The 27,091-nt window shown below is 37.2% G+C and overlaps 1 protein-coding gene across 2 annotated transcripts in view; it reads left to right on the forward strand.

Annotated features, from left to right (window-relative positions):
* The window catches only part of ERICH3 (glutamate rich 3), a 141,511-nt gene that overhangs the window by 80,664 nt on the left and 33,756 nt on the right, over positions 1-27,091 (forward strand). For both annotated transcript variants that reach the window (XM_066268881.1, XM_066268882.1), the window contains 3 exons: positions 3,409-3,589; positions 11,587-11,773; positions 25,948-26,243. In XM_066268881.1, the coding sequence (XP_066124978.1) occupies positions 3,409-3,589; positions 11,587-11,773; positions 25,948-26,243 (664 nt within the window). The remainder of the gene's footprint in view (positions 1-3,408; positions 3,590-11,586; positions 11,774-25,947; positions 26,244-27,091) is intronic.

The raw sequence follows: 27,091 nt of genomic DNA on the forward strand, positions 1-27,091 counted from the left end.
TAACTAGAAGTTTATTGCATTGGTCCAGGTAAGATTTTATGATGTGCAGAGTTCATCAGGGTTTGGTTAAGTGGATGGAAAGGAAAAGAATGGCTACCCAATATTATCAACAAGTACAGGCACTTTGACATCTATAGAAATTTCTTATAGCCACCCCTCACACAGGCCTGGGCAGGGATACAAAAGATCCCAGTGAACATTTAACTTATCAATTGAATGCTAAATATTACAAATATACCATGATTCACTGGTTAACTACTCAATCAGTTTACTGTTTGTCAGCTCATATTGTATTTGCCCGAGAAATCTGAAAAGAAATGAGAAGGAAAGTCATAAACAAGTGGAGAAGGAAGTCAGAAAGATAATCCAGAGTTGTGCAGGGCCATGAGGCCTTTTATAGAGCTGAATTTTCACAGATGGTTTTGACTTTTGCTGGAGGATGATAGCAAGGGCCATGAAAGCTTGTTCAAGTTTTATCAGTCTGGGGTCATTATAACATTGGGAAATGGTAGGTATATAGGCAATTTAGTCAGCTGAGAGAAACAATTGTTTGTTTCCTAGTACACATATTTAATTGTGAGCTGTCACTGGGTCTCCTGTTAGAACCCCGAAAATGTTATTTAGTGGCAATAATTGGGGAATATTTTAAAAATGAATGAAGCAACCTAGACCCAGGAAAAAGCTGTAGCTATTGGGAATACACTTTCCAAGATAAAAGACTGTAAGAGTAAACGAAAGGGTGAAGAGCTGTCTTTTTTATTTTTATATGTTTCTCCTTCCACTTCTCATTTTGCATATGTGAGGCAGGGCAGGCTTTCCTTCACCCCAATCCCCCTCTTATCTCGTATTTATACAGTGCTTATCTACCAGAGGCTCGTAGGACTGCCTCGGAATCCATGCCGCCTTAGAAACAGAAGGGGCATGCACTCATTTCATCCGTCATATGAAATGTTTGAATGGATACTTGGAGCTGGCTATGTCTTAAGCTGGTGATTTTGCGTTGAGCTGCACACATACATGTATGTCACAGTTCCACAGATGCCCAGGCAGGAGGAGACGTGGATAATTTTACAACTAGGAGCCAGGCCTGCCCTCATGCCTTTGCTTTCAACTGTGACTCAGGGAGATGTTTCTCATCTTCACAGAATTATCCAGTTTGCTCATTTGCCTTCATGGCTCTTGATGTCCCTGAAATATTTCTGTCTGGAAGCTCCGTGTGTCTACAGTCAAGACAATTGGCTTACATTTTAAACCTCAAACTCCCCCGCTATTTACACTTTTCCGGTTGTCACGTGGAGGATTTCATTTATCAGATTTACTTTGTCCGGTTTTTGCTTCAGAGAAATAGAATTGAATGAGGAAAAATCCTCTGATGTCTAAGGGGATGGGTAGGAAGATGGAAATATGTTAGTAGTCCCTTCAGAAATTTTTATTGTGGCTTTGCTATACATAAAGAAATGCATGCTTCCAAGGTTTCTGTAACTCAATGAAATCAAACTCAAAGGATTGCCCTGGATTCACTAAAAGTTGTCTCTTCACATTTTTCATTTAGCTAAAAATTGATTTTTAGAAAAGTGAAGTAGGATAAAAGTAACGTATGGCCTCTGTGTGATGTTAGAAGCAAAAATATATTCTTACTAGGCCCTTTGAAAGTCTCTCAGGGAGCCATTCTTAGTTCTCTGCCTCTTCCTCCTCTTCCTTTTTCTGTGTCTTCCCTCATCTTCTTCTTAAAGGTTAGGCAAACACTGCTTATTCACTATTGTGAAAATAGTTTAAAATATATAAAGCAGGAGATAAGGAATAAGTCATTTTATTGCTGGCATTTAAGTTTGTTTATTTTATTGATTCTTTAAAGTGGTCAATGACAGAGAATATCAGATAGGTTATGAGGTAATTTTATTTTGTTAGTGGGTATGTTTGATATTTAAAATAATATTAATAATATTGGTATTCATTGAATCAAATGCTTCCTGTGAAATTGGATAATGCCAGGCATGTAACATGCTGTCCCTGATCCTCAGAGTGACTGCAGAAGGCATCAGATGTGTGCATTGAAATAAAATAAGGTGTCAGCGCTAAAGTGTAAAGATAAAGTGCACAATTAAAAAACAATTGCTAGGCCCTGGCCGGTTGGCTCAGTGGTAGAGCATCAGCCTGGCATGCAGGAGTCCCGGGTTTGATTCCCAGCCAGGGCACACAGAAGAAGCGCCCATCTGCTTCTCCACCCCTTCCCCTCTCCTTTCCCTCTGTCTCTCTCTTCCCCTCCCACAGCCAAGGCTCCATTGGAGCAAATTTGGCCCGGGTGCTGAGGATGGCTCTGGGGCTTCTGCCTCAGGCACTAGAATGGCTCTGGTTGCAACAGAGCGACGCCCCAGATGGGCAGAGCATCACCCCCTGGTGAGCGTGCCGGTGGATACCAGTCGGGCGCATGCGGGAGTCTGTCTGACTGCCTCCCCGTTTCCAACTTCAGAAAAATACAAAAAACAAAACAAAAAACAATCCCCCCAAAACAACAAAAAAACCATTTGCTAGCCTGACCAGGCGGTAGCACAGTGAATACAGTCATCGGACTGGGACATGGAGGACCCAGGTTTGAAATCCCAAGGTCTCCGGCTTGAGTGCAGGCTCATCTGGCTTGAGCAAGGCTCACCAGCTTGTGCGCAGGGTCGCTGGCTTGACAGTGGGATCATAGACGTGACCCCATGGTCACTGGCTTGAGCCCAAAAGTCACTGGATTGAAGCCCAAGGTCACTAGCTTGAGCAAGGGGTCACTCGCTCTGCTGTAGCCGTCCCCCCATCTCACTCTGGTCAAGGCACATATGAGTAATCAATCAATGAACAACTAAGGAGACTAAGGAGCTGCAATGAAGAATTGATGCTTCTCATCTCTCTCCCTTCCTGTCTGTCTGTCCTTATCTGTTCCTCTTTCTGTCATAAGAAACAACAATAAAAAAACAAAAAATGCAATTGCTAAATCACAATAAAAGGCAATTCAAATCAGAACCAAATTATGCTACCAACATTTAGTTAATTAATTTGATTTAAGTATTTTTTTTTTGAGAACCATCTAAAGGAGCTAAGAGCAGTTTTCTCTTAGCATCTTTGATATCATGGTTGTATGTAAAACACACACACGTGCGTGCACATATAAAATAAAACGTGATAGATTCTGTCCAAGTCCCTAGCATTTAATTGAAAATACAAAGCCAAAATGGATATGTCATAATTGTTGGAAGAATATATTTCATAATGGGCTTTAATTTTAGTGCACTATGTAGATTGATATTTTATAAAGGTTTTGTTGCTAGATACCTAAAAATAATCTTTTCTATTTTTTACATTTCAATGTTGTCACATTTTGATCAGAGGGTAATTAGTTAATTAGCCCCCCTTTTTTGTTTATTCTAGGATTCAAGAAGGACTAATAAAACACCACTGCATAGTAATGCAGCTATTACAATGATCTATTTGGGGAAAAACGTGCACCTAGCTTATGATCACTCGGACTTCCGCGATGAAATAAAGGTTTATCAACAGCACTGTGGTGGGGAAAACCTTTGTGTCTACAAAGGCAAACTACTTGAAAAAGGTACACCTAAAATAATTCTTTTTAAGTGCTTAAAGTTAATGTTATTGTAAACAATTGTTGATGCAAAGTGACTTTAATTTCTCTGTGAAATTATGCATATCCAGGGGCTTATAAACCAGCTGCCTCGAAGCAAGTCTGGATTTACTGCTTCATGATTGAGACTGAAGCAGCAGTCACTCTTACGGATTGTGAAAGAAAAAAATCTAGATTTCACCAGTAACAGATTAATTTGTGGATAGAGATGTATAATCACAAAATGTTATACGAATAAACTGTCTTCCAAATTACAGGTTAATTATTTGGTTTGCCATAGTGAATTATATCATACATCATTCTAAGAAAAAAAATACTAGCTTGGCAATTTGCTCTTTAGACATACGTTGAGATAAAATCACAAATCCAATAAACTTTAGGGTGAATCACACCTAAATAACATGGTGCAGAATTTAGCTGAATACATTTAATACCTTTCCACTTTCATTTGACCATAAATTCATGTGCATTAGTGTTGTGGAAGAAATAATTTTATTCCACACCTATAAGTGCTAGGTGGTCTGAGAATTAAATTGCCATGAGATAGATTAATAGGAGAAAATAACCAAATTTAATTTTGTACATACATACAGGGAGTTCCATAAGAATATGGGGCCCAGAGATAAGTTGGGCAGTTGAGGCTTGTATGCCTTTTTCGATTAAGGAGCAGAGGTAGGAGTCTGGGGCTTCAAAGGATAAGAAGGTAATTCACATGGACATAGAAGCGCAGATGTTCAGTAAACAAATAAAGGTTTGCAGGGCCAGGAAGAGACAAGGGGACCCAGCATGAACATTGATCTTTAGGCTCTGCTGAGTCTCTCCCACCACACCTAGTTTATATTATGGTAGAGTGATCTATGGAGATGGCTCCCTACCTGGAACAGGCTCTCTATCTAAATTTTTTAGGCAGTAGGGAAGGTCAAAGGTCATTCCTGAGTCATTTGTTTCTTAACAATAATAGTTTAAAATAATAAGTATCTCAGAGAGACATATTTTGGGATGGCAAACTCTGCTCCCCTCATTAACATAAAATAATTTTTATATTCCATACAAGGTTTTACATATTTTTCTGAAGTGTTTTTTGTTTTTTGGGTTTTTTTGGTCAATATTTAATCTATAGGATAGAAATGAAGAAAAATATTTGTTACAGGATTATACAGGGGTTGGCAAAAATAGGTTTATAGTTGTGAGTATGTGAAACAGTTTATCCTTGTATTACTATTTATTAATTTGTATTTTTTCCATATGAACTATAAATCTACTTTTGCTCACTCCTGTATTTGTTATTCTTTGCTTAAAAAACTTTGTTTAGGAAGTAATAGAGTTTTCACTAATAAAAGAAATATTTATATGTGGGGAATCTTGATATAGACTTAAAGATTAAAGGAGGATTTGGAGGCAAACATAGAGTTGTTACTTTTGGCTTTTCTGTTTTCCTTCATCAAGAAAACTGAATAGCCTGACCAGGTGGTGGTACAGTGGATAGAGCACTGCCCTGAGATGCTGAGGATCCCAAGGTTGCCAGCTTGAGTGTTGGCTCACCAGCTTGAGACTGGGGTTGCTGGCTTGAGAATGGGATCATAGACATGACCCAAGGGCACTGGCTTGAGCAAGGGGTCACTGGCTTGGCTGGAGTCATTTCCCTCCCCCCCGCCCATCAAGGCACATATGAGAAAGCAATCAATGAACAACTACAGTGCCTTAAATGAGTTGATGCTTCTCATCTCTCTCCCTTCCTGTCTGCCCGCTCTCTCTGTTTCTCTGTCTCTTTCTTGTTAAAAAAAGAAGAAGAAAACTGTAATATTAACTTAAAAATTCAAGTACTTAAAGAGAAACTATTCATATTTAGGGATTAAATATTAAGACTTTCCAATGTAAGAAAAGATAAACACTTGAATGTTAATTTTAATGTCAAGTAAAATACATATTTTACTTTATAAAAATATATAACATTTATTAAAATGAATGCTTAATAATACGGGAAATATTTCCCCTCATTTTATATACTTGTTTGAAATATAATTTACTTTGTCCCATTTTGTCATAGCATTTGAGAGTTCTTGCTTTCCATTTTGTGGATGAGAAAAATGAGAGGAGTCCAGAGGTACAGGTTTCCTACGGTCACACATGCAGCTCTGAGCAGGTTCAAGAGCAGACACTGGGCTGCTGACTAAGGTGCAAGACCTTTGCTTAGTACTCTCCAGCCCCAGTTAGCTATTCTAGCAGCAAAGAACTTCCTACGTTTTCATAAAATGATGGCTATGAAACTGCTAATGATAGTGGCATAGATATATGCACTTTTTAAAAGTATGACTTTCAACTATTTATTTAGAAGAATTGCTGAATTTAGCTATAAAATCAGAATTAACATAATAAAACTCTTCCTGGGTCTTAGATTGCTCTTTTTTCAAGAAAATGCATATATAAAGTCTATTTGACTGCTGAAATACATGGTGCTTACAAAGAAAAAAAAACAAGGCTTAGCTGAATGATTTTTGGGGAGACGATATACATCTGATTAGTGTGCAAAGTCGAAGGTTAGGAGAGAGTGTTACTCAGTTAAGTGTCATTTTGCATACATATTGGCCCCGGGACTGTCTTTTTGCTATGTCATTGGGTAGTCTTGACTAATAGAATAGAATGGGGACTTAAGTAATTGAATCCTGTACACACAATAATTTTGTCTCAGTTTGTCCTTGATTGCCAGGAAAGTAATTATTCAAAATTGAAAAGTGCAGTGGCTCAGAGTTGACTTGTGGTTCAGCAATCTTAGCAATTTAGCTGAACTGAAAAGAATCTGCCCTTTTTACAAATCAAAGCTGTGCACGATTTAGTAAAATGTGAATAGTTTTAGAAGATTTCTGTTAAAAAAAATTTAACATTCTGCTTGGAGCAGTGAACTCATTAAAAATGTGGCACTCATTAACTTGTCTTGCTTTTGAATGAGAAATAATAAAATTAATTATTTAATAATGTGGCAAGTGCATCTTTTATTCCCATAGTAATTCATGACGTCTTGTGGTTTAATTTTAGACATCAAGCCACATGTTGATTGCTTATTATGAATACCTAGGAAGTCACTGAAAATTTCTGCTACTTGTGAACAATGCATTCTTCACAGGCATTTTGATTCTCTATGTCCATCATTTCAAACAAAGCAGACCTTGGCCTCCTGGGTTCATGGAGATACAAAGAACAAAGTAACTGTTTTCTGGCCCTCTTGTAATCCTTCAGCTTCTGCCCCATTTTCTTTTATTTCCAAACCTAATTCTGTTGTAACCAATTGTACATTCTGCATAATTCTCCCCACCCCCAATTGTTACCATATCTTTTTGTGTGATATTTCCTTTGTCTGCATTAGGACAGTGGATTTCAAATTTAAAACAGGATTTTAAATTTAAATCTTCCCCATCCTTTAAGACTCAAAACAAGGCTGGGAAACTTTCTCACCTAACTTCTAGTCTGAGTTACCCATATCTTTTGATGGCTACAGATCTTATTCTACACTTAGAACCAAAGCATTTCATTGTACTGGGACTTTTATTAATTGTTTTTTATTTATCTTTTACTTGTTATTATATCCAGATTTTAAAAAAATTAAAAATAGCTTTATTGAGGTATAACTTACATTCTGTAACATTCATTCATTCTAAGTGTACAATTCACTGATTTTAAGGATTTTTTTTTAGATTTGTGCAGTCATTATGGATCAGAAAACAGTTTTAGAATGTCTCCATCATGCCTAAAAGTTTTCTTGTGCCTTTAGTTGTTAATTTTTATTCTTTAAGCCAGCTCTGGATGACCACTGACCTGCTTTCTTTCTCTATAGATTTGCTTTTTCTGGTAATTTCTTATACATGAAATTATAGAATAGATAGTATGTTATGTCTTGCTTCTTTCAGCTAGCATCATGATTTTAAGAGCCATCCATTTGTGGCATCTATCAATAGCTGCTCCTATATCACCAACATATTTTCTATCATAGGGATGTACCATGTTTTATTTACTCATTCTCAGTTGATAGACATTTGTATTGTCCCCACTTTTAGGACTATTATAAATCATGCTGTTGTAGATAAACAAATACAAGTTTTTATGTAGATACCTGTTTTTATTTTTTTTTAGTATATTCCTAGGAGTTGGTATGATGGTTTTTGCCCCTTGAGAATAGATCACACATTCCTGTCTTTAAGTGTCTTTTTTTTTTTTTTTTTTACTTTTGCTGAAAACTAAACATTTTAGATCATGTAGTAGAGCAGCTACAGGTTCTGGATTTTGACTTTTCTCTCTTGAAGGATATTGTTCTTACTATTTGTTGTTTTTTGTTTAGTAACTTATCCAGAACAATCTTATAAAACTCATTCTTTCTCTCATTGTTATACAGTCAGTGATGCTCATGTTCAGATTTCTTTTTAAATTATATTTTTCATTTTTTTAGGCTAGTCTCTTAAGGTTGTCCTTGTGTTTTTATAGTTTAGTGGTCATCCAGTGATTTGTCAAAGGTTGTGTTCAAACACTTCAAGCTGGTAAAGACTTCACCTTGTGCAAGTGGATCTGTTGGTGGATGCATTAATTTCCTGAGCTGACATAAAAATGTCCTCCAAATCAGTGGTGTAAAACAATGGAAATTTATTTTCTCACAGTTTTGGAGGCCAGAAGTCTAAAATCAAGGTATTAGCAGGTTCATGTTCCCACCAAAAGTTCTAAGGGAATATTTTTTCTTGTCTCTTTCAACTTTTGGTGAGTCCTAGTGTAAGCCAGTAGCCACTGCTGCCATCACAGCTGCCTGGCCAGCACAGGTTTGCATTTGATTCAAACAGACGGTAAGGAGTCACAGAGCCAAAAACTGGTGTTCCACTTTCCTTTATTCTAGACTCGCACTTGGCAAATGAGTAAAAACACACACTGGGCTCCAAACCCCACTCATTCAGTGCTCATAAAGCTACTGTTTTATCCGAGTTTTTCTAGAATCAAAGGCTTCCACCTCACCAGTCTTATTCACCCTGTTTCCCATCTCCTTCTCCTCCAGGAACTGGCTTCTCCTTCCCCATTCCGCCAGTTTGGCTGCCTCCTCCACATGGCTTCCTTGCCCTGCCTCCATGGGCTCTTCCTTGAATGTAATCACTCTCCCCTGAAACAATGTGCTCTCTCTTCAAATGGTCCCCTGGCCTCTCCTTTTACAACCTTTTGATGTGAAAGCCTCCCCCAACATACATTAGCATAATCATGCCCCTTCCCAAGTAAGAAGTCAATTAAAATTTTCACCTAAGTGACACCCATCCATGTGGGCAGTGCCATCTTTAACACCTGGCCAGGTAAGAATTTATATCCATGAACAAAAGAAACACAAGAGAACCTGGTGGAAAATCAAAGTTGGAACAGACTTGAAAATAGCCTGAACTTTGAAAGGACTGTCTTAGATTTCCTCTGTTCTGACAAAAAGTTTTCACACTGCTCAGGTTAAGTATTGGTTCATTTTCAGAGACACTGTTTTAAGGGGGGAGGATTTAGTGACCTCACAATAGAAATCTTATATATTGTGTCTCTGCTGCTAAATTATAACTTCTTAGAGGAGGAGACCACATTTAATATTTTTTCAATATTTTTGTTTCTTGGTGCCTAAAATAGTGCTACCTATTGTCAGTCAACAATGAATAACTACATTTTATAAACATTATAGAATACTTTCCAATATCGTACCATATAGAACTTTAAGACTGCTCGGTGAAGTGGGTGTACTGAGTCACCTCATCCAACACATTCCTTTACCCCCACCTCTGGCCATCTCCACTTCATAGATGAGAATTCTGAAATGCAAATTTCTGGTCTACCTACTTTCCTCTACTCCATGTAGAAACCATCAAGTCAAGGTTGAGAAGTCTCTCTAAAATTAAAAATATAAAATTATAAAATAATAAGGAAATAAAGGAATAGGGTGTCAATTCTTGTTCAATTAGTTTGAAAAAAAGGAGAAATGGAATTAATTGGTGGATGTGCTCTCTAGTCATATGAGTACTAAATGGAAGGGCATCACATCTAGAAGCTGATGTCCTGTGCCCATTCTCGGCATCTCCTTGGGTGTGCTTTCTCCAGGGTGGGGAACTTGGGGTGTGATGCTGAAGCAGAATGGATAATATCACATGAATGCCTCATTCAAGTTTCTTCAATGAAAGTGTTGTACTCAACTCCAAAAACTCCATATATCACAGCACAGAGACAATTGAATTTTAAAATCTATTGTATCTTAGTTTCCCCAGACATTATCTTTTTAGCTTTATCTCTCCTAGTTTGTTTAATTTCACATCACAGATACAAAGGTATAAATTACAGAATTACCTTCTCTATAAGTCTATTTTTAATAGACTTATTTAACATCTGATTTTTATTTCTTTTTAGAGACATAATGTGGTAAAAACACTATTTCTAGATGACTGTGAAAAAAGTAGATTAAAGTAAAAATTAACTGATTATTTATCTGAAGCTTCCTATGTCATTGTCCTGGGATCTGGGAAGACGAAGAAGAGTATGACCAATTTCAGCTCTCATGAGTTTCACAAGCCTGCAGGGCAGCACACATCTAGATCAGGGTTCTCAAAGTATGATCTCTAGCAAATTGAGAAATGCAAATTCTTAAGCCCGACTGAATCAGAAACTCTGGGGTGGGGCCCAGCATCTGTATTTCAATAAGCTCTCCAAGAGATTCTGATTTGTACTAAAGTTTGAGAACTACTGATGTAGGCATATTTTAATATACTGTAATAAGTGACAGATCTTTTCAAAGACCTTTCTAAAGACTTGTAATAATTAAAATCTAATTGCAAGCAGTGGTTTTTAATTTATTGGTGGGACTTTTGGATGGTTGAGGGAGCCAAGATGGGTTTCACATTTATGAATTAGAAGACATTAAATCACAACTAAAAATACACATTTATTTAAAAGCATTGCTGAGTTCACACTAGTCTTTTGTCACGTACTTTTTCAATAGGTAACATAGCAAGGAAAAAGTATGAAATCTAGAGAGATGTGTAGATTCAAATATTAACTTTCCCATTTACTGTATGATTTTGGGTAAATTACTGACTTCTCTAAGCCTTAATTGCTACATCTAGAAACTAATATTAATAATATTCCCACCTCAGGTGGTTTTTGAGAAATAACACACCCAAGATAATCAGACATCATGTTGGGCATAGTCAGTGCTTATAAAATGATAGGTAGTGATATGTATGTATATACAGTGTGTCCGTAAAGTCCTGGTGCACTTTTGACCAGTCACAGGAAAGCAACAAAAGATGATAGAAATGTGAAATCTGCACCAAATAAAAGGAAAACTCTCCCAGTTTCATACCTATTCAGTGCAGTTCGATGTGGGCTCATGCACAGATTTTTTAGGGCTCCTTAGGTAGCTATCCCGTATAGCCTCTACAGACTCATCACTGGCTGATGGCCTACCAGAACAGGGTTTCTCCACCAAACTGCCGGTTTCCTTCAACTGCTTATCCCACTGAGTAATGTTATTCCTATGTGGTGGCACTTCGTTATAAACATGCTGATATTCACGTTGCACTTTGGTCACGGATTCAAATTTAGTGAGCCACAGAACACACCGAACTTTCCTCTGTACCGTCCACATCTCGACTGGCATGGCCGTGGGCTGCTCTGCTGTATACACGGTGTTACGTCATCATCTGTGCATGCGCACATGCTGCCACATCATCCTACAGAAACTGGGAGGGTTTCTTTATGGACACACTGTATAACAAATCAAGAACTAGTATGAAAGTTTGGAGTATTTTTTAACAAATATAAAATATATAATTATTTTTAATGATTAAAAAATTGTCCCCAAGTTAAAAGGTGATCTAGACCATAATATTGTACTTATCTAATAGTAGAAGCATGTTATATGTTAGTCCAAAGTCAGTTGATTTCACTAATTCATTTATTTATTTTTTTAATTGCAGAGACCTTTCAGTTTATTTCCAAAAGGCACCATGGTTTCCCCTTCAGTCTCACCTTTTTCCTGAATGGGATGCAGGTGAACAGGTTAAGCTCCTGCTGTGAATACAAGCATCGAAAAGGTTCCAGACTTGGAGGCAAACGAGGCTACTTTGGGTTTGTGTGTGTGGAAAGATCGTCTCCTTGCTACAAGTATGGAAACCAATGTCTTTTGGTAGAGGGCAAGTTTTGCTACATTTTCTTTGCTACATTTGCTGAGCCTGATACATTTCTCTTCACAATTTATTAAGAAACATATCAGTGTAGCTGAGCCTAAAATATCTAAGTTAAAGGTAGTTTAACAGTGTGCTGTACTTGGCATTATAGGATATAAATTAGACTTGCAGATGTATTGTATAATGTGGAAAAAACCGGAGGTGTTTCACATTCTGTTGCTCTCTCTACCTGTCCCGTTCTTATCCTGCTTTCAGTTCTCTTTCTGGAGTGAAGGAGAGGCATTCTTTTTCTTATTTCTCTTAGTAACTGGTTGAGGGCTGAGCCCCAAAGCATATGCAAGTGTCTGGCTTATAAGGTTGGATATTATTGGTTATGCATTTTAGAGCTGTGACTGCTTTACGGTGTGGCCCAAACAGCATTCTCATGCCTTCAGTTTTAATCTTAGACATGACAAAATGCATGATAAAAAGGTCAGTTTTTGTTATTGTTTATCAACTTTCATATAGAATATTCTGTTTGAAATTGGGAGATTTGGTGGCAAGTTTTCTTTATTTCTTTTTCTGAAAGTACTCATGAAGAAGTCTCTATGTTAGGGGTCTCAAACTCGCGGCCCGCGGGCCACATGCGGCCCGCCGAACAATTTTGCGCGGCCCGCAGACTAATCCACGAAGTTCAAAATATTTTGGATAAAATTAAGTAAGCCTAGGGGCCTACTTGTATTTTTCATTTCTCTAGCATCCTAGCTAGATATTAGCTTAGTTAACAGCAGTTGTGATGCGAACTACAGTTTCTGGTCGTTTTGTGACACTGAGTAAACTGCATGTATGATTGTGCTTGTTGTACTGATTTTTTTTTGTTTTCAACTGCAGTGAGAAAAGTGTTGTTTAACAGTTGCCTTTTGTAGACTTAGTGTGGCCCGCCAAACTGCTGTGATCTTGCTCTGCGGCCCACATGCTGAATTGAGTTTGAGACCCCTGCTCTATGTGCCAAACTAAAACACAGCAGTGAACCAACCAAAGTACCTCTACCTATGGCAATGGTTCTTTTTTTTTTTTTTTTTCATTTTTCTGAAGCTGGAAACAGGGAGAGACAGTCAGACAGACTCCCGCATGCGCCCGACCAGGATCCACCCAGCACGCCCACCATGGGGCAATGCTTTGCCCACCAGGGGGCGATGCTCTGCCCATCCTGGGCGTTGCCATGTTGCGACCAGAGCCACTCTAGCACCTGAGGCAAAGGCCACAGAGCCATCCCCAGCACCCGGGCCATCTTTGCTCCAATGGAGCCTCGGCTGCGGGAGGGGAAGAGAGAGACAGAGAGGAAAGCGCAGCGGAGGGGTGGAGAAGCAAATGGGCGCTTCTCCTGTGTGCCCTGGCCGGGAATCGAACCCGGGTCCTCCGCACGCTAGGCCGACGCTCTACCGGCAATGGTTCTTAAAGTGTGTGCCAGAGTGCACTCTAGAAGATTTCCAGGTGCGCCCTATGGTATTCCACAGAAATATGTGCCTGTTGGGGACCAAAAAACAACAGGGTTTTTGGAGTTTAGATTTTTGGGGGACAGAGGTTTGGGGAATTGGCTGTAAGCTGGCAGTCTGCCCAACCCCCCACTTCACTTGCCTAATTAGGTTGCAAAAGGCTGTTAAGCTGTGGTGCTGGATTGTTTACACTACCCCTCATGTTCCCCAGAAAGACTGGAAGCAAGTTTCTTCTATCCTTTGTTTGGTGTAAAGTTAAGATTTGCTAATGGCCTCACTTTGCCTTATAAGTAAAGCAAGATGTGGTTTTGGGTGCACTTTGTTCTTGCCAGCAGCAATTACAGGGCCCTCCCGACCCCATATTTTCTTAATTTCACGTAGTTTCTTAATCCTCACTGATCCCATGCGGGATCTTGAATTACTAGCTTTGCTTGTTCACGGCATGTGCCCAGATATAAAAATAAATATACTGTAGTTACTCTATTATACCAATTCATTATGGAAATACTGCTCTTTTTGTTAACATGTTATTATTAGATTTATTATTAACACATCATTATATTATTTTTAGATAAATACACCCAAATAAAATGGATAGATTTCTCAAAAAGAAGTGTGATATTGAAGAATCTGATTCTGGAAGTGAGCAAAAGTTAAATGTAAACAAAATAGGACTTGATGGCTGATGGGCAGAATATAATTTATAGCATTTTTCATCACTTAACACTGAACAATATGATTGGATTAGAAACCCATTTATGGAAGTTTCAAGTGATTTTGGTTTAACATTAACAGAAGAAGAACTGGCAGCTATACCCACTGATTGTGGATTGATGATTAAACATAAGGAATTGTCTCTGAAGCCTTTTGATTTCTATAAAAGACGAATATGTAGCAACATCTAAAAAAGCTTTGAACATTTTACTACAATTTTCAACATCTTATTTATGTGAATTAGGATTTTCTACTCTAAACACAAGAGTAAAAATATAGGAATTCTTCAGTGTATTGACGAGGAAATGAGAATTTCCCTTTCAAACATATGCCCAAACATGGGAAAAATCACTAGGATACGTCAGGCTCATGTTTCTCATAAACAAAGAATGAAAAAACTTAACACATTTGTGCTGGGACCTGCCGAATTTACTAAATCTTACAAGAATGTATCTATATATATAAAAAGATAACTTTTTTGTCATTTTTAAAAAATTTTTAACCCCTCTTTTTTACAAATTCTAAAAAAGCATAACAAAAAATGTAACAAAAATGTTTTTTAATGTCAGAATAAATTTAATTTTGTCATATTTATTTTGTTTAATTACCATAAAAGCACACTTGGACTTTATTTTTTCTTTTTTAATATTTGACTTAGTTATCATAACATATTTTTCAGAAATTTGTATATAGTGTGCCTACAATTATTTATTGAATTTTAAATGCTCTCTGACTTCAAAACATTTGAGAACCACTGACCTATGGAGAGGAAGGGTCAATAATGGGGGAAGCATAAATAATATACCAATAAACTAATTAATATGTATATATCAGATGGTAATAAGTATGTGGAACACAAAACAGGATAAGGGAGATACAAGTAGTGTGGGGAGACAAAGGGTGGAATTATTTTATATATGATGGTCAGGAAAGGCTTCTCTGATAAGATTTTTTTTGAGCAGGAAACAGAAAAAAATGTTTCCTCCCCAGATAGTTTTTCAGGTAGAAGAAAAGCATATACAAGGGGTGTGAGGCAGGAGCACGTCTGTGTGCCAAAGCTGGTGATGTCCTGGGTAGGAACAAAGTATTGGAGAAGAAAGGCATGAACAGCAAGGTTGAATGTTTAGGCAGATTAAGTAAATGAAGAATGAAGGTTGAGCATGATTTGGTAACGTGTTGATTATTGTTGATCTTGGGACAATAATAAGTGGAGTGATAGAAGTGCAAGTTTGATTGGAGTGAACTTAAGACATGATTAGAAAAGAGCTAAGGCCAGAGAATATAGATGACTATTTTATAAAGAATTTTGCTAAACAGGATGGAAATTGGTTGGCAACCAAGTGGGAGGATATTGATGTCAAAAGGGGCTTTTAATTTTTTAAGATGGAGGAAGATATAATATGGTTTTTGCTGATAGAATTGATTGTCTAAAAAAAATTGCTCAAGCGTAACATAGAGGGTGAAATGACTGGAGCTAAGTGCTGGAGTGGACTAGAGGAGATGGGGTCCAGGGTTCAAGTGGAGGTGTTGGAGGAGGAGAGCATTATAATAATAGGTGTAGAGATGGCAGATACAGTGGAGAGAGCAGCACGTTGATGGATGTGTTTGGACAAACTGAAAAGTCTCTGATGATTGTTTCCATTTTCCTTTTTTCAAACAAGAATTTATCATTGCAGTTAAGGTTGGGAAAGGCGGGATTTGGAAGGTTAGGAAAGAGAGCTGTGAAAAGGTCATCCAGTGGGAGAGCGAATGACCTCAGGCAATATAATTGTCCATGTATACTTAAGACCCACCTGAAGTTGCTTTTCTGTTCCAACTAAATATTCTTCCTTTATATTGCTGGGCAAATCACTTACCGAATGTCTCTGACTCTCAGGAGAGCTGATGAGCTTCTATGTAATCAATTTTAAAATCTGATTGATGTCTTCTATTCTCCTATTCAATACTTACTAGCCTCTGTGCATTTCTATATATGATTTCACTTAGTTCCATCTAAATTCTTTCTTTGATAATTTTCAAATAATAATGGAAAAATATACAGTTATGATGTTAAAGAGTAAGTCCTATTACTCTCAACTAAAAAGCATAGCTCTTATGAGACATTGGTTTTCTTTTTTAATTTAATATTTATTTATTTATTTATTTATTTATTTATTTATTTTTGTATTTTTCTGAAGCTGGAAACGGGGAGAGACAGTCAGACAGACTCCCTCATGCACCAGACCGGGATCCACCCAGCACGCCCACCAGGGGCGACGCTCTGCCCACCAGGGGACGATGCTCTGCCCCTCCGGGGCATCACTCTGCCGCAACCAGAGCCACTCTAGCGCCTGGGGCAGAGGCCAAGGAGCCATCCCCAGCGCCCGGGCCATCGTTGCTCCAATGGAGTCTTGGCTGCGGGAGGGGAAGAGAGAGACAGAGAGGAAGGAGGGGGGGTGGAGAAGCAAATGAGCGCTTCTCCTATGTGCCCTGGCCGGGAATTGAACCCGGGTCCCCCGCATGCCAGGCCGACGCTCTACCGCTGAGCCAACCGGCCAGGGCCAATTTTTATTTTTTTAACTTAAAAACAATATTTTAACCTTTTGATTCTCTTTACCCATTTTCAATTTTTTGTTAGCTCCATAATTATTTCCTCAAATGAAATCTGTGACTGTCCAAAGTAGAACAGTGGGGTGTCCTTTGTTGTCTCCTTGCTGCAGACCAGACAGGCTTAAACGGGCAGGGATGAGTGAGTGAGTGCTGGAACCTGGCCTGCTCGGCCCTGCCCTACTTGACACAACTCTGACACGGAGACTGCAGACTCCAGTGGAAGCTGAGAACTGCCCCTGGGAGACTGATTTCACTTATAACATTGCATTATAACCATTTAAAAAAAAATTTTTTAAATTTTATTTGGAAAATCAACTTTAACAGGGTGGCATTGATCAACGAGAGTACATAGGTTTCAGGTGAACGTTTCTATAGCATTTGAACTGTTCATTATCTTGTATATCCATCACCCAAAGTCAAATCATTTTCCATCACCTTGTATTTGTCCTTCTTTACACCCTTCGCAGCAACCCAGCACCCTAATCCCCCATGTCCTCTTCCCCCTCCCCCACTTTCCCTTTCCCCTGGTAACCACTTCACTTTTATCTATGTCCATAAGTCTGTTTTATGTCCCACCTATGTGTGAAATCATATAGTTCTTAGTTTTTTCTAATTTACTTATTTCATTAGTATAATGTTTTCAAGGTCTGTCCACGTTGTCTGAAATGGCATTATGTCATCATTTCGTATGGCTGAGAAATATTCCATTGTATATACTACCACATCTTCTTAATCCAATCCTCTATTGAGTAACACTGGTTGTTTCTATGTCTTGGCCACTGTGAACAATGCTGCAATGAACATTGGTCTTTACAAACCAATGTTTTTGAGTTTTGGGGGTAGATACCCAGTAAAGATAGTTCTATTCTTAATTTTTTGAAGAACCACCGTATTTTCTTCCATAGTGATTATACTAATTTGCATTCGCACTACTAGTGAATGAGGGTTCCTTTTCTCCACAGCCTCTCCAACACTTGTTATTATGTTTTCTTCTACATAATTTGTTGTTTCAGATCTTATATTTAGGTCTTTGATCCATTTTGAATTAATTATTCATTTTGAATTGTTTTGTACAAGAGGACAAACTATAGTCAAATTTCATTCTTTTGCATGTGGCTTTCCAATTTTCTCAGCACCATTTATTAAAGAGGTTTTCTTTTCTCCATTGTGTGTTTTTGGCTCCTTTGTTAAAGATGATTTGTCCATATATATGTGGTTTTATTTCTGAGCTCTCAATTCTGTTCCATTGGTCTATATGTCTATTTTCCTGCCAATACCATGTTGTTTTGATTATTGTGGCTCTATAGTATAATTTGAAATCAGGTAGTGTGATATATCTGGCTTTATTCTTTTTCCTCAGGATTGCTTTGGCTATTCGGGTTTTTTTATGGTTCCATACAAACGGTGATTTTTTGTTCTATTTATTTAAAAAATGACATTGGGGTTTGGGTGGGGATTGCATTATATTTGTACATTGCTTTGGGTAATATGGCCATTTTTATGTTGATTATTCCAATCCATAAACATGGAATATTTTCCCACTTCATGTGTCTTTTTCAATTTCTTTATCAATAATGTTTTGTAGTTTTCAGTATATAGATCCTTCACATCCTTTGTTAAGTTTATTCCTAGGTACTTTATTTTTGTTGTTGTTATGATTTTAAACATAATTATTTTTTTTAGTTCATTTTCCAAATTTTCATTATTGGCATAATGAAAATTATGAAAAACAGTACACTTTTGTATATTGATTTTGTATTCTGCAACTTTACTGTATTGGTTTATTGTTTTTAATAGTTTTTTTTTTTTTGGTGGAGTCTTTGGGGTTTTCTATATACAGAATCATGTCATCTGCAAAAAGTGATTCCTTTACTTCTTTTCCAATAAGAATGCCTTTTTATTTCTTTTTCTTGCCTGTTTAGTTTTCTGGCTAAAACTTCTAGAATTATGTTGAATAAGAATGGAGAGAGTGGAAAGTTTTATCTTGTTCCTGATTTTAGAGGAAAAACCTTTATTTTTTCACCATTTTGTATGATATTAGCTTATGGTTTATCATATATGGCCTTTATTATGTTGAGGTACTTCCCTTCTATTCCAATTTTATTTAGTGTTTTAAACATAAATAGATGTTTTATCTTATCGAATACCTTTTCTGCATCTATTGATGGGATCATATGGTTTTTGTTCTTTGTCTTGTTGGTGTATTACATTGATTTCTTTCTTTTTTGGTGACAGACAGAGAGAGAGAGGAGAGAGAGGCAGATAGGGACAGACACACAGGAAGGGAAGGAGATGAGAAGCATCAATTTTTCGTTGCAGCACCTTAGTTGTTCATTGATTGCTTTCTCATATGTGCCTTGATGAGGGGGGGCTACAGCAGACCTAGTGACCCCTTGCTCAAGCCAGCAACCATTGGTTCAAGCTGGTCGGTTGTGCTCAAACCAGATTAGCCCGCACTCAAACTAGCAACCTTAGGGTTTCAACCTGGGCTCTCTGCTTCCCAGTCTGATGCTCTATCCACTGCACCACTGCCTGGTCAGACACTTTGATTTCTGTATGTTGAACCATACTTGTGCTCCAGAAATGAATCCCACTTAATTGTGATGTATTATTTTCTTACATGTTGTTGTATCCAATTTGCTAGTTTTTTGTTTAGGATTTTTGTATCTATATTCATTAGAGATATTGGTCTAAGGTTTCCTTTCTTTGTGTTATCCTTGACAGGTTTTGATATGAGGGTTCTGTTGACCTCATAAAATGTGTTGAGGAGTATTGCTTCTTCTTCTATTTTTTGAAAGATTTTGAGAAGAATAGGTATCAAATCTTTGAATGTTTGGTAGAATTCACTAGTGTAGCCATTTGGTCCTGGACTTTTGGTTTTGGGGAGATTCTTGATAGATGTTTCTATTTCCTCACTGCCTATAGGTCTATTTAAGTTTTCCAGTTCTTCATGACTGAGGCTATGAAGATTGTATAGGTCTAGGAATTTATCTATTTTCTCTAGGTTGTTGAATTTGGTGGCATGTAATCTTTCATAATATTCTACTATGATCTTTTGTATATCTGTGATATCTGTGCTCTTTCATTTGAATTTTGTTTATATGAGTCCTTCATCTTTTTTCCTTAGTGAGTCTAGTCAGTGATTTGTCTATTTTATTGATCTTTGCAAAGAACTAGCTCTTTGTTGTGTTGATTTTTTTCTATATATTTTTTGTTCTCTATTTCATTTAATTCTCTAATTTTTACCATTTCTTTCCATCTGCTGACTTTGGGTTGCCTTTTTTTTTTCCTTTTCTATTTCCTTAAGTTGTGATGTTGGGTTGTTTACTTGAGATCTCTCTTGTTTCTTGATATACACCAATTATATAAAGTTCCCTCTTATTATTGCTTTCACTGCCTCCCAGAAATTTTAATGTGTCATGTTGGCATTTTCACTTGTCTGTATATGTTGTTTGTTGTCTGCTTTTATTTCTTCATTGACCCAGTAATTTTTTAGAAATAGGTTGTTTAATTTCCACATTTTTGTGGATTTCTTTACCTCCTTTTTATAGTTGAATTCTAATTTCAAAGCTTTGTGATCAGAAAATATGCTTGGTATAATTTTAATCTTCCTGAATTTGTTGATGTTACTTTTGTGGCCCAATGTATGGTCTATTCTTGAGAATGTTCCATGCACACTGGAGATGAATGTATAATCTGATGTTTTGGGGTGAAATATTCTATAAATGTCTATGATGTCCATTTGGTTCAGAGTGTCATTTAAAGCCAGTGTTTCTTTATTAATTTTCTGTTTGGATTATCTATCTAAAGCAGAAAATGGGATGTTAAAATCTCCAAGTATCATTGTGTTTTTGTCTGCTTCTATTTTTAGATCAGATAGTAGATGTCTTATATATTTGAGTGCTCCCTGATTGGGTGCATATATATTAAGAAGTGTTATGTCTTCTTAATACAATGTCCCCTTTATCATTATGAAATGTCCATCTTTGTCTCTGGTTACCTTTGTTTTCTTGATGTCAGCATTGTCAGATATGAGTATGGCTACATCTGCTTTTCTTTGGATATTATTTGCTTGGAGAATCCTTTTCCAACCTTTCACTTTGAATCTACTTTTGTCCTTGCAGCTTAGATGTGTCTGTTGAAGGCAGCATGTGGTTGGGTTTTGCTTGTTGATGCAATTTGCTACTTAGTGCCTCTTTATTGGTGAGTTCAGTCCATTTACATTTAAGGTAATTATTGACACTTGAGTATTTCCTATAGCCATTTTATGTTTTGTTTTCTGGTATCTCTGTCTTGTTTTGTTCTTCTCTTTTTTGTTTCTGTCAGTTGTTCTTGTTTGGTGGTATTCTATACTTCTTTCCACTGTTTTTTTTTTTTTTTTTTTTTTTTTTAAGCTGTGTGTTTCAGTAGTGGATTTTTTGTGGGTGGTTACCATTATGTAAAAAAAAATGTTCATATCTATAAGAATCCTTTGTCTTATGAGTGCTTCTGCTCTCCATCCTCCTTTGCTACTGCAGATCTCTATCTTCTCCTCTTTTGTGTTATTGTCACAGTATTGCAACCTTGTTGGAGTTTTTTCTTATAGTTTTGATACATTTTGTTCTTTGTGTCTACTCAAATAACCCTCTAGAGCATTTCACTCAGCTTTTGTATGTCTGTAAAAGTTTTTACTTCTCCTTCATATTTGAAGGATAATTTTGATGGGTATAGTATTATTGGCAGGTAATTACTCTCTTTCAGTGCTTTGAATGTTTGGGTCTACTCTCTTCTGGCTTATAGAGTTTCTGCTGAGAAGTCTGATGATAACCTAAAGAAGTCTCATGATAACCATATAAAGGGCTTTCCTTTATATGTTATGTTCTTCTTTTCCCTAGCTGCCTTGAGGATTCTTTCTTTGTCAATGATTTTTGACAATTTAGTATGATGTGCTTTGAACTAGGTCTGAATGGATTGCAGTAAGTTGGTATTCTGTTTGCTTCTTGAATTTGAGGCTCTAACTCTTTCCATAGGCTTGGGAAATTTCCATCCATTATTTATTTGAATAGGCTCTCCATTCCCTTCTCCCTTTCTTCTTCTGCTGATATACCCATTATTCTTATATTTCTCCTTCTGATGGAGTCAAACAATTCTTGTAGAACTCTCTCACTGTTTTTTAATTTGTGAGTTTCTCTCTTCTTTTCTCTATAGCACCTCTACTTGCCTGTCTTTAATGTCACTGATTCTTTCCTCTATCTGGCTTGTTCTATTAGCTAAACTTGCTCCCTCAGTCTTCAATTCATGTATTGAGTTCTTCTCTGTTTTTAAAGTTTCAGTCTCCTTGGTGAGGTATTTGTTTTGTTCATTAATTTGTTTTCTGAGCTCATTAGGTTGCCTATTGGTGTCTTATCACATCTTTTTGAATATTTTCAGAACTTCAATTTTGAATTCCCTATATTTAAACCCAAATTGAGATTTCTTTTGGAGATTTAAAATTTTTTTTTGTACTACTTTGCTGTCTTGTGTAGCCATGGTATTTGATTTCTTCTTCCTTGATGGCATTGAGAGTGGTATTGTTAAGAACCTTAACAAAACAACAACTAAGACAATTAAAAGATTAAAAATTATACAATAAAATATAATAAATTAAAAATCATGACAGGTGAGGAAGAAAAGCCACTGAAAAAAGATCCAAAGGAAACAAAAAATTAAAAAACAAAGCACTCACAAAAAATAAAAATTAACAAAAATGAAAAGGAGAAAAATAGAATAAGAAGAAAAAAAATGAAAAAAGGGGAAAAACATATTTTGGTTTTGAGAGGTTTCTTCCAGTACATGTGATTGTATTACAACTTTTAGCTCTGTGAAGTTCCTGAGCTGTCTGCTGAGATGTTGCTGTTGCAATGATGTAGGTGGGGCTGCAGTCACATTCATGGGTGCTGCGTGTTGTGAGGGCTTTATGGCTTCAGCTTTGTGGCTTTATGTATCTGGCAGTGGTGATCTTAGGCTTCTGGTGCTCCTTCTCTTGTCTCAATAGGCCAGGAGACCAGATGTGGAGCACCTCTGTTCTTCAGGGGAGAGTGTGGCTCTGGAGAGCTAGCTATGGGGTTTGTCTCTGCCACTCTCCATACCATAAGATGAGGGAGGCAGAATCTGGGAGGTTGGGGGGCCACACTTTAGCTTTCTCTGTCTCTGCTGAGTGTGGGCTGCAGGCAGACAGTGAGAACACTAGTTGTGACCCCACATTTTTGCCTCTTTGATTTATTTCTCCCTCTGCCCCTCTGTCTCATCGCTCTTCCTGGCAGAAGGAGATCCAGTCACTTCGAGTTTCCCCTCTCTGTACCCCTCAGACAAAATTTAGAGAGCCTGAGCTTTCCTCCCTATAGTCTAGCAGAGAAAAAACCCTCAGTCACTCCACGTTTGTTTCTTCTCCTCTCCTCTCCTCTCCTCTCCTCTCCTCTCCTCTCCTCTCCTCTCCTCTCCTCTCCTTTCCTCTCCAAAGCCCATAACAAATGTATTTTATCTTCTGCCCCCCTTTTCCCCCTGTCCCACCTTTAGTCCATTTGGTGCATGGATCTTTCAGGCACACCTGCAAGCCCAGTTGGGGTTCTTTCATTGCATTATAGTTGTTAAATTTGTTGAAATTTTAAGGGGAAAGATCAGGAGTATCTCTCATGCTGCCATTACTCTGACATCATCTCTGTTCCTAATCTTTGTTTATATTGTCACATCCATAATAATACTCTTAGTTATTTTTTAAAGATTTTATTAATTCATTTTAGAGAGGAGAGAGGGAGAGAGAGAGAGAGAGAGGAGCAGGAAGCTTCAAGTCCCATATGTGCCTTGACCGGGCAAGCCCAGGGTTCTTTTTGAACTGGGGACCTCAGCATTCTAGGTCGACGCTTTATCCACTGTGCCACCACAGGTCAGGCTACTCTTAGTTATTTTAAGAGTTGTACATTAATTCTTTTAATTTGTTAAAAATATGAAATTAATTTTAATTCATTTAAAAAGTAGTAGTTCCTGAAACTTTTGTTATGATAAAATAAAATTGTAGGAAATTCCTATCCTAAAAATGATTAGGAATTACCTACTTGAGGTTCTCAGAGAACAAGAAAAGCTCAGCAGTGGTCACTTTCATCATGTGGAGGTTCAGCAGTTAATTATCCCACAATCATGGGAACATGTTGAAGAACCATGGAAGTTATTTTCAGTTAATAGAGTGAAACACATAAGCAAGAATAGCTAAACCAAATAGAATACAGACAGCTTTGAGATTTAGTAATCAACACCTCAAATTGTTCTTGGAAGTCAACTAGGTAGTCAGTGATGAGGAGAGCACAGATGTTGCTCACTTTGTTTGTCCAAATCCCTTAAGCAGATGGGCAATAAAAAGTCTGTGCATGCAGTAGGGAGCCATCAAAGCATCTACACAGACACAACATAAAAAAGTAACAGCATAGCAGAGGCTTCAAATCAATGGATTTGATGTTCTCATGGATAAGGGAAAAACGGCTGGAATAGAAGACAGTGCAGGTAATCATATTCTGTGAAGATTCATGACACCTCATTTTAAGAAAAATAATGTGCTAAGTGCATCATCATTGCAGTCAAGTATTTATCACGCTTAATATATGTGAGATAAAAATATTCTTATTATCTCATTTTTTACAGCCTGATAGTTATTTTGTGTGCAGATATTTTATTTTTATTTTTAAAAGATTTTATTAATTCATTTTAGAGAGGGGGGGAGGACGAGCAGGAAGCATCAACTTCCATATATGCCTTGACCTGGTAAGCCCAGGGTTTCAAACTGGTGACATCAGCATTGTAGGTTGACACTTTATCCTCTGTGCCACAGGTCAGGCTAGTTTTATTATATGGGGAGATATTCAAAGATAAGTGACATAAGTTCTTATATTTGCTTGTTGGGAGAATCAATTCCTGTGCTATTTGTACACTGAAGATGGCTGAAATTCAGTGAATCTTGAGTTTACGAAATTACCATTGAATTTGATTCACATTGAGGCGATTTTCAAATTTTTCATATTATTTCTATTTTTCCTGGACCAACAAGTCTTGACTGCATTCTGATCTCTGTTTACCAACCCAGTCAATTTGATTCAGTTCCCTGATTGCTGTGTAACCAATAGAGAAAGGGATGTGTGTATTTCTAGAGGAGAAAGAGTGTACAGGTTGAGAAGTATCAGGCCCCTTTTCCAGCTAATGGATTGTCTCTAGATCTTGGAAAAACTCTAGATTCTGTTAATTTTTAATGGCAAGTATGAATACTTTCCCTTGTGGTAACCCACAAGTATACCTATAATCCAAAAATATTTTTGTACTTCAGTGTGAGGTCATGTTGTTTTAACAGTCCTAAACTGGAATCCAGCTGTCTAACCTGCTGGATGAGCCTGGGCATGTAATGGAACCCTTTTAACTTCAAATTTCTTATTGAAAAACAGCGATGACAGATCTCAATTTATTGGCCTGTGAGTAACAAATCTGGTAAAATAATGTATATATAACACACAGCGAAGAGCTTGGCACAGAGGTAGTGCTCTGTGATCTTATTATAATCATCATTTTATTAATGCATATATTATCATTATTAAAATTCTTATTTTGATATTATCTTGATAAGAAAAAAGCTATAGAACAATTTTTTCACATTGTTTTTAACTGATTTAAAAAAATTTAAATGTCTTTATACATGCAGATTATCTGCCTAGCTCACCAGATTTGACTTCAAATGACTTTATGACCTCTACTAGTTACTGCTATCTTTAAAGAACAAAGCTTATTGCCAGCAAAAATTACCAGATTCTTTGGTACAGGTTTTAAAAGGCCATTTGAAAAGCAATAATGACTGTTCTATTAAAATAAGCACAAAGTTTCCTGAGGTGTTTATTTAAAGGGCACAATGACACGGGACTGAGTATGTTTTTTTAAAATGAATCATATTTATTTAGAGTCAACCCTTGTATATGAATCTTTTGTTGTGCTGTTGGAATAACAAATTATCAAAGACTGAATATCATCTTTCTTTTTCCGATTATTTTTATTTAGGTTTCCCTGTGTTTAGAAACCTGAATATTCTGTTATCACATAATTCTCACTTAAGGACTTAATATGTTGGATTCTGTTATAAGACCAAAAATATATAGTACTTCAAGTCACTAATTTTAGTTTGGGACTAAAGTTCTTAGTTGTTTTCTTGTTTGTTATTGTGGGTAAAATTGTTAAGAATTTGTTGTGCTCATTATAAGATTTTTGTACTAAGAAAAAGAAAAGTTTACTTTTAGTTAGCTCTGTCTACTTTAATAAAATATTTCTTATAACATTTCTTATAAGAATAAGAGAAACTTGATTTAATATACCTTATTATTTTTTATAGGTGCATTATTGCCACGGGCCTTGACAAAATCCCAACTTCACCAAAACTTAGTAAACAAAACAGTGTTGAGAGAGGAGAGGAACTGAAGAAGGGCGAGGGGAAATTGAGGAAGGGCAGGGCGCATACGACACCACGAAGGAATGAGAAGGAAAGGAGCAAAAGCTCTGCATCAGTCATTTTTTCAGCTGAAGAAGTAAAAACAGGGGTTGAAGACGTGAGAACTGCCGTAGAGGAAATGGAACGAAAAGGAAAACAACATGTTTGGGAAGATGACCAGGATGATATATTTAAATATGGTAAAGTAACAAGGGATACTGGGTTCTTTTGTTGTTACTGCTGTTGCGCTTTTGCTAAAGTCTTTTAAATGTGATTATCCAAATTTGCGAAACTATCCATTAAATGTTGTTACTCAGTTATGGTGTTTAGGTAATTCTGTTACACATGGGGAATCCCTGACCACCTTCCTCTACTGGTTTCCATGGAGCCCTGTGTCAGCCACCTTAGAGGGGTGCAGGCTTAACTCTGGAGGGGTTGGAGGTGTTTGGGGGAGTGGGAGGGGAGTTTATGGTTGTGTGTGTGAGCCAGAGGCTGTAGTCACTTCACAGAAAGAGACCATTCTGACCATGTAGAATTTTGCCTACTTCTTTTAGTATTTGAATGTACTTGCTTTGCTAATTTTGATGCTTTGGCACCAGATAAGCACAGGCTATATCATTGTATGGTGATAGAGTATTCCATTACTAGAAACAGCTGACTTAGACTTGGGGTCCTAGAGCTTACCTGTCTACCTTTCTGTTTCCTAATTCTTCTTTCTTCTCTCCTCCCCTATCTTCCCTCCCTTCTCCTCCCTTATTCTCCTCTCCTCCCCTCCCCTCTCCTTCCTTCCCTATTCTCTCCTCTCCTCTCCCATACCCCTTTTAGTCCTCCTCCTCCCCTCCTCCTTCTCTCCACAGACACATTCATAAATATAGTAGTAATAATAACAACAATAAAAGTGCCAGGCAGTGAGACTGAGCCAGGCACTCGACACACTGCGTCATTTTATCCTCACTATTCCATGTAGTAAATTTATTATCACCTCCATTTTACAAGTTGGGAAACTGAGGCTCAGATATACAGATTAAAAAGTAGCAGAACCAGGATT

This window comes from Saccopteryx bilineata, chromosome 3 (assembly GCF_036850765.1).
Source record: "Saccopteryx bilineata isolate mSacBil1 chromosome 3, mSacBil1_pri_phased_curated, whole genome shotgun sequence".
Taxonomy (NCBI): domain Eukaryota; kingdom Metazoa; phylum Chordata; class Mammalia; order Chiroptera; family Emballonuridae; genus Saccopteryx; species Saccopteryx bilineata.